General features: G+C 44.7%; 1 protein-coding gene across 1 annotated transcript; it reads right to left on the bottom strand.

Annotated features, from left to right (window-relative positions):
• Positions 1 to 486: 486 nt before the first annotated feature.
• On the bottom strand, positions 487 to 3809 carry EMC8 (ER membrane protein complex subunit 8). The gene is made up of 5 exons (XM_009876399.1): positions 3780 to 3809; positions 3087 to 3163; positions 1562 to 1631; positions 934 to 1028; positions 487 to 646 (listed from the first exon to the last, which is right to left on the bottom strand). Exons 1-5 carry the CDS (start codon positions 3807 to 3809, stop codon positions 487 to 489), a joined length of 432 nt encoding a protein of 143 aa, XP_009874701.1.
• Between the last annotated feature and the right edge of the window lie 4318 nt (positions 3810 to 8127).

The raw sequence follows: 8127 nt of genomic DNA, 5'->3' as shown, positions 1-8127 counted from the left end.
TTTCCAAGCCAGGCCAAAAGGAACCGTTAACCTTACGTTTTATGTATTTGACCTTAAAATTTCTCATCCGAGGACAAAAATCAATATTTTTTCTTTTTTTTTTTGTCTTTTGAAAGGTATTTCCATAAATCATTATAAAGTAATCTCTCTAAAGATTAGAAAAGCTTAGTCAAAACTTTGTAATACCAACAGTAGGGACAAGCAGCAGTTGTTCTGGTTTCGAAAGAAGAGCAACATTCACTACAACTGGGAAGGCGTCCACGAGGAAAGTTTGCAGTTCTTCCAAGGAACCTCACAAAAAAAGGATTCAACAGCTTATGGACACGTCACTCTGCCACGTGACATGCCACTCGTTTGCTGGGGTTTTTTAATCAGTTGGGTTTCCATACAAGGTACCGAATATTATTCTATTTACATTCAAAAATAGCATTTTTCTCTCTTCAGTACATAGTGGGAACGCCCGTAAACCAGTCAGTAGAAAGCCCTCTAACAGAGGTGGAGGACGGCTTTGTTGATCTCGGGGTTTGTCCAGTCATTCCGGATATCATCCAGGTGATTATCAAAATCTACGAGCGACTCGTAGGATTTGCTGTCCAAGAGAGACGCGGCGATTCTCTGGGCTTCGGTCCAATCTTCGCAAAAATCCCTAGGGTGTAAAATAATCAGGTATAAATAGGAATCACAAAGAAAATCGCCACCATCGTTCCTTTCCTCGGGGAATTAGGCCGCGCTTTCTGCGGTGTGGTCATACCACCGCCCGGCTGGAGAAGCTTTCTGTTCTCTCACGCTGTAGCAAAATAAAACAGCTTTAAAAGCACCGTGAGCTACACCCGCTGCCCTCCCAGGGTCGTCACAACCAGAAGTTTTGTCCTTAACGAGGAGATCCGTTTTATTTTACCACCCGAACACAAACGAGCTCTGAAGTTTACTCACACGTGCGGGTCTTTGCACCTCCACTTGTTCTCGTGAAGCTCGTACACGTGAAGGGCAGGCTCAACGCACTCCATCGTAAACTTGGTGTTATCGACCTGGCGTGCGACAGAAAAACGTCACCTTGAGTCTCCTCCTCTGGATCCCAAGAGATGAAGCAAACAAAAAGAAACCAGCAAAGGTAGTTTTGGCAAACAGGGCACCTGACACTAACTTGCCCGCTTTGCTACCGTGAAGCGAGGCAAATTTTACACATTTATTGTGCCAAACTCCTTTGTCACTGCAGTGAGGAGGCAAAGCCCTGTTCGTTTCGTGAAAGATGACAGCTGAAGGCACAGGAGAGGGCCTGAAAGTCACAAACGTTGCCTTTGCTCAAGCCACGTGAACAGGGAAGGCCTCTGCTTCCTTTGGGAGAACTGAGAGCTACCTGCAGCCTCTCTGCAGGCTTTGCAAGAACTGCGGTGGCTACGGGTCCCCACGGCTCTTCCCATGCGGAGGGAAAAGAGAAAAGGAGTTCCCTCACTGTTAAAAGATTCAAAGAACAGCATGGAAATGACCAGGGCAACACCATGCTTATAACACTAACAATACAAAAAGAGGAGGGGGGATAAAAAGAACCGAAGTGATTTACCATGATGAGCGCCGTATCGTTAAAACCCTCCGCGATCCTGGAGGCCACCTTCTCCGCCACCTGGTTGGGGCTGCAGCAGAAAGCAAAAGCGATTGTGTTACGCGAACCACGACATTTCAGCCGAAAGCAGCGGGAAACGCGCTCAAAGAGATGTGAAAGCCAGACCGCGCTCACAAACAGGAACAAGGTACCGAGCCGACGCTACGCTCGGCTGAAGTCAGAAAACCAAGCAAGCCCCAGTTCCTCTCTTCAGCAAACAATCTGGACGGCAGCGTGGCTTAGGCAACGTTTTTTTGGAATGGCAAAACACTCACTTTATGTGGAATCAATGGTTTTGCAGCCTCCTCTACCTTCTCCCGCCAGACCAAAGACCGTGGCCGCCTTTGTCTTGGCAGGCACATAAAAAAGAGCCCGATTTTGCTCCCCTGTCTGCGTTTGAACTTGCTCACTGCCCAGATTCTCTATCGAAATCAGATCATCCTCGAAAGGAAAATCTTTGCTGTGTTTCAGAGATGACAATCTCTAGGCGGCGCCATGAAATGAAACCGTGGTTAAAAAAAAAAAAACAAACAACAACCTGAGTCTGCAACATTCTTTCTAACCTCAAAGGGAACAGACAAACTGCATCTTCACTTTAAAAATGTCACCAGAAGTTTTATTTCCCTCGTAAGGAAAGGACCAATAACATCCTTACCCCTCCCAGATACCTTAGCAGTTCCAAGGATTACTTAAAAAAAACATAATTGTGACTGGAGGATATACATTAACAAAATAACTGGGGCCCAGCATAATTTAAACTTTAACTTTAAATTTTAACTTTAAACAAACTGTTCATATTTATTTTAAATGCAAGTACGATGTCCTCTCATTAGTTTTGAAACTGGATTCATCTAATAGATACAGGGAAACATATTGGGTAAGTGTATTCAAACCTATACTGTGGGTCCTCTATTGCTTATTGGGTAATTTGAATTAATTATTTGGGTAATTTGAGAACTAGCAGGAAAAAACCCAACCAAATAAAAACCCCACCTCTACTAATCGTGGGGAAAACAAGAGAAAAGAGGTATCTCTGCTTGAGTGATGTCATCTTGAACCGCCAAGAGCGTCCTTTTACCACATAAAGAAACGCTTCAGAGGCAATTAAAGAGTTCAGCAAGAAATAGGTCACTCCTGAAAACATTTCCAAAAAAGATACTCAGAATCATTTGAGTTTACGAGATCGGTAACCGCACAAGCGAACACGCCTGCACAATTTTTGGCTATTTCCCTGACAACTGTAATTAAAACTGGCTGGCAGTCGTTCAAAAATTGGCCTTTTATAGTATCCACGAGAAGAGGAGTGATTCGGGGTTTCCTGCACCTGAACAAAGGCCGCAGCCACCAGCGCCGCGAAGACAATGCGAAACCAGATGACGGTTGTCAAAGCGAATCAACACGCGCGATTTACGGCGACGATTTCCGTTGGCAGAGTGCAAAGTACAGCAGAAAAGAGCAAACAGAAGGAGATATTGCCCCAACACACCTGGCATCTTTCACGCGTTCGTTCGCCTGGTAATATCCAGCTATCACGTAGCTATTCTCTTTGCACCAAGAGTCAATCTGGAAAAGCAATTGGAACAATTAGGCCCAGGGAAAAAATTAAAAAGAAAATCCCACCAAACTAAGGAAATCTAGTGTCTGTCTAATTGCTTCTTTAAATATAGAAATACTCACATATATATATATATATTTACACAGACATGCATGGGCAGGGTTTGGCTAATTTAACTAGACCAGAGGAACCAAACTGAACATTTGGAGAATGATGGGAAACATTAACCAAATGGAGCAAGAAGTTATCTCAGTCAAAGCCTGGCCTAAATTCAAATGACAGGACTAATAAAGAGGTTTAACAGCAGCGGCTGGGAGAGGAGCCTGGGTCTTACCTCTCGCCCTTTGTGGCTATTTTCTGTTGATGTTCATCTGATACAGACCCTTTAGAAAACCTCCACCACGCGGATGTGCAACTGTCCCGTCATTTCAGAAGGGGCTTGTGGATTTTCTTTCTAACGTAACATTTCTAGGTTCCAGCGTAAGCAGTTTTTAACCTGAATTAGCAAACAAAGCTCAAAGCGAAAGGTAAAGGCGAGGCACAAAGTGTCCCGCTCCCCGTTTGGCCAAACTGTCTCATTACAAAAAGGCTCTGGCAACAAAATCATTTTCCTTCGAGACTCACCCCGCACGGGAGCGACTTATCGAACCACATGGGTCGTTCTCCGCTCTTTAAAATTCTCTCCATCAAAACCAAACGCTTTTCTAAAAATACGCCACAGCTCAGCTACAGGATAAGGGCTCAGTGAAAGAATTATTGGCGTTATTAAAGATACAGTCGGTCCAGGCAGCTCCTTCTTATTTAACATCTGCACACGAACGCTTCAATGTGGGCGTTTCTTTTGCAACTCTTGATTTACTCAAGCACAAAAGTTCATGGATTTTTGTTGCTGGTCATTTCGTTTTTAAGTGGTTTAAGTTTTTTAAGTGCTCTTTCTGCTTTCTGCTGGATCTCGACTCCTCCTGCTGACTCTGTGTTGCTTTGAAAATATCTGTGTATATATATATATGATGTTTCTCCTTATAACTGAGGATATTAAATCAGCATAAAACAGAGCCCTGAAAGACAGAATTGGATAAAACAGCTAGAATTTTCCTTTGCAGTCCCTGGAGAGCACACATCAAAAAAAACCCCTCACCAGCTATCTTGAAATAGAGTCCAAAAATACATCCCATGCTGACCTGTCACATCCTGCAAGTCCAACCAATCTCATTTTTAGCAATAATTATAGTATTAGACTGCAAAAAGAAAGAAGCAAACAAAGCCATGTGAATAATCCCTCCACTATAAGGGATGACATGGATTTAAGTGATAGGAAATGAATAAATAATAAAAAAATAAATCTGTGTAGCCCTGCTATAGATGGGGGCCAACTGCTGTTTCAATTACAAACCCATTTTGAGGGCTTAAGTCTAGGGTTTTAATTGTTAGTGGTTTGAAAGCTTGGCATTAGAGCCAGAAGCCCAGACATTAAAATTAATAATAATTTAAAAAAAAAAAATTCCATCAATTTAAAAATTAAAAACCTTAGCTCTGAATCATTTTTTGTTGCATGGCAAAAATGGTCTTTAAAAAATTTTTTTAAAAAAGAGAGTGCGATTTTTAAGTTTCCAGTTCCCAAAGTGGTAATTAAAAACTGCTTCCGTAAAAAAAAATAATTTTTTTTGAATTAAAGCTGTTTCCAACTGCAATTTCCAACCAGTCTTTAACCACAGTGCCATCACCACAAGTAGCTTCAGCACCAGTCAGTCCCTGGTATTTTGAATTCTGCCCTGCCCTGCTGAGGGTAAACTGAAGGGGCACAAATCATGTCTTGCTTCCACATGGGTGACCCCTCAAAAATCAGAAGCAGTTTGCCCTCCTCCCAAGGGAGGCAGAATTGCTGCTTGAGGATTTTTTGTTTGTTTGTTTGTTTGTTTTTCTGGAGAAGATGTGGTTGCAAAACCACATCAATTAGCTGAGAATCTCCATGGCACACCCCGTCTTCCACGTGAAGCTTAATTCACTTTTTCCCTTTAATGACTCCGTTATTTTTTTTTTTAAAGGGCTTTCAAAGTGACAAAGCCAAAGCGCAAATTAAACCCGGTGCTTGTGCCCCTCTCCTCCAGAGCTACAAACCTTCGAGTGCCGCCGCGGGCGTAATAAAATCTAATTTTGTCAGTGTGTTGTACCTGGGCTGCTGATGAAGGGACAATCATGTCGGAAAGCGCACCCTGGGGGGTTTTTTTCAGATTAAATCAGGAGACTGTCACCCTCCTGCTGATGTCCCCGGATAGCTCAGGTCAGAGAAGAGGAAACTCATTGTGCCGTTTCTAGAAAAACCTCACACACGGGAGGAGACTGCAGGCTCGAGCAACCATCAGGCAGCGACTGAACTGGGAGAGGAACGGATCCTGTCACTTCAAAATCCTTCAGAATCGTAGAGTCACAGAACGTTGAGGGTTAGAACAGACCCCAAAAGATCACCCAGTCCAACCCCCTGCCAGAGCAGGGTCACCCAGGGCAGCCCCACAGGAACGTGTCCAGGTGGGTGGGAAAGTCTCCGGAGCAGGAGACTCCACACCCTCTCTGGGCAGCCTGGGCCAGGGCTCCGGCACCCGCACAGGGAAGGAGTTTCTCCTCAGGTTGAGGTGGAACCTCCTATGTTCTACCTTAAACCCAGCATTTCTTGTTCTATTGCTGCGCAACACCGAGAAGAGATTGTCCCTTTCTCTTGACACCCACCCCTCAGATATTTCTGTAGGTTAATAGGATCCTCTCTCAGCCGTCTCCTTTCAAGACTAAACAGCCCCAGGTCTCTCAGTCTCTCCTCACAGGAGGGATGTTCAAGTCCCTTGATCCTCCTCGTAGCTCTCCCTTGGACTCTCTCCAGTAGGTCCTTGTCTCCCTTTAGAAACTGAAGAGTTTCGACCGCGCTCACCTCACCAGCTCGGTGGGGAACCCCGCGCCACATCGTCACGTGGAAGGGGTGAGGGCGTCCTGCTTTTAAACGTCGCGACCAATAAAAATCTCATCTCTCGCAGCGGCCCCGGCGCCAGGGTTTATCGATGCCTTCGCCTCCGTTGGAACAAAGAACGGGAGCAAAAGGCCTCGGGGCTCTTGCCAAGGTTTGGGAGCTGCCAAGTGTCACGCAATCAAACGGGGCTGCAAACGACAATCGCTAATGTGGGAAAGGCCAGATCTTGGAACTTTTTGTATCAAAATCCAAGAGCAAACATGCAGAACGCTGCCATTTCTCTGCTTCCACAATGACTTGCTTACTGTAGAAGCGGCGAGGTATTTCGGATGTTTTAAGAAACAGTTTTTATTTCCTAATAATTTGATCCTGCAGCGAGATCTACACTATAAAACGACACTGAAGGCCTAAAGTTCAGAAAAATTCACCGTCCCAACCCTGAAGACTCACATCTAATTCAAAGACGAAACCTATGCAGACTTTAGATACATTATAGGTTATTCTGGACTTCACTTGCAACTTCCACTCGCTCCTTCTCGGAGGAAAATCAGATCACCGTTGTTCAAACCTGTAAAGTCAAGCCACACCCACACTAAAGTAATTACAAACGGTTTTATTACATTTTCCCAAGCAGGAACACGAGGGAAACCGTAAGCAGCAATGGATCACATTAGCAGCAGGCGTTTCTGAGTTCCTCCTACGCTGTGACATTGGTGTAAATACATTGAAGACTGAAAAATTTGGCAAACTCAGAACAGGGCTCAGGCTGTTCCTCTGCCTCTGGCTGCGTTTCATCCAGCCTTCAGAAAGATCTCAACATCCCATCAGCTGGGCTTTACTTACAACTACAGGTTTTTGGACAAAGCAACCTATTAACTGAGGGAAACCTTGAGGCCAAGAGGTTTAGAAGGATCAGGAACTAGTTATTTACACAGCTTTCAAAAAGGGATGGATTTTTCTCCTGTTAATAACGACAAGTCTTTCAATGGAAAGAAAAGCCCGAAGCTCAAGTTACACCCAGATCACACTTCAGCCACTGGAAAACAGATTATCCCACGATAAATTCCTGCTCTTCCACAGAGGTGGATGAGGTAGGGGACACTGTAACGGGGTTATCCCACAGTTAATCAACCAGCAGCGAGCTCACGATACACCAAGGGAGATTTCAAACCCACGTGAAGCCTGCAGGATGAAGAGATGTAGTTTTTCCTTCCCCTCTTTAGACTAATGGCTTCCACACGCAGCAAACAGACGCCAAAACGAATTAAGAAACAGGTACTTATACCCATCTATAAACTCCTACTCAGAGGCGACCGTGCCTTTTTCCAATTAGCTGATATGGCTTTGAAGTGCCTTAAAGGTGAGCCAAGAAAAGCTCTTCCTGCTGCAGAGTAAAGACGTTCCCTTTGGGAGTTATTCGGGGATAACGACACCAATATAAAAAAGTTTCCCTGCACCAAGCAAGAAATTAAACAAAACCACCAAGCTCTGTACAGTTTTCTGCTGCTTCCCCAGTGGGAAGTCGTAGAGCAGATGGGCCTCGGGGTTGGGGTTTTTTTCTGCTCTAGAAACATCCTGCTCACCCCACAGATTCGGCTGCCGCTAGCGCAGGGCAGGGCTGGCAGAGCTGCCCCGAGTTCCCTCAGCACCAGCTCTGTCTGCACCCCCCAAGCTCTGCCAGGACCTGGAGACTACCCCAGAGTCACAGAATCACCTTGATTGAAAAAGACCTTTAAGATCATTGAGTCCAATCATTAACCTAACATCAAGGAGTCTTCAACTAAACCACATCCCTAAACATTACAACTATATGACTCTTAAATACCTCCAGGGGAAGGGGACTCTACTGCTGCCTTGGTCAACTTGTTCCAATGCCTGATAATTCACTCATTCAGTAAAAAAATCCTTCTTAATGGGCAATCTAAACCTCCCTTGGCACAACCTGAGGCCATTTCCTCTTGTCCTAGCCGAATGGCCTAGATTAGAAAAGACCTTTCAGATCACAGAATCGTGGAA

Source organism: Apaloderma vittatum, unplaced genomic scaffold (genome assembly GCF_000703405.1).
Source record: "Apaloderma vittatum isolate BGI_N311 unplaced genomic scaffold, ASM70340v1 scaffold16429, whole genome shotgun sequence".
NCBI lineage: Eukaryota > Metazoa > Chordata > Aves > Trogoniformes > Trogonidae > Apaloderma > Apaloderma vittatum.
The sequence above is the reverse complement of the archived record's forward strand: the minus strand, read 5'-3'. Positions and strand labels throughout refer to the sequence as shown.

Bases quoted from the DNA above. Each gene is read 5' to 3' on its own strand.
- EMC8 (XM_009876399.1), bottom strand. From the start codon at position 3,809: ATGTGGTTCGATAAGTCGCTCCCGTGCGGG. The intron at 3,164-3,779 runs GTGAGTCTCGAA...TTGCTTTTCCAG, and splicing joins ATAAGTCGCTCCCGTGCGGG to ATTGACTCTTGGTGCAAAGA. The intron at 1,632-3,086 runs GTGTGTTGGGGC...TTTCTGCTGCAG, and splicing joins GAACGCGTGAAAGATGCCAG to CCCCAACCAGGTGGCGGAGA.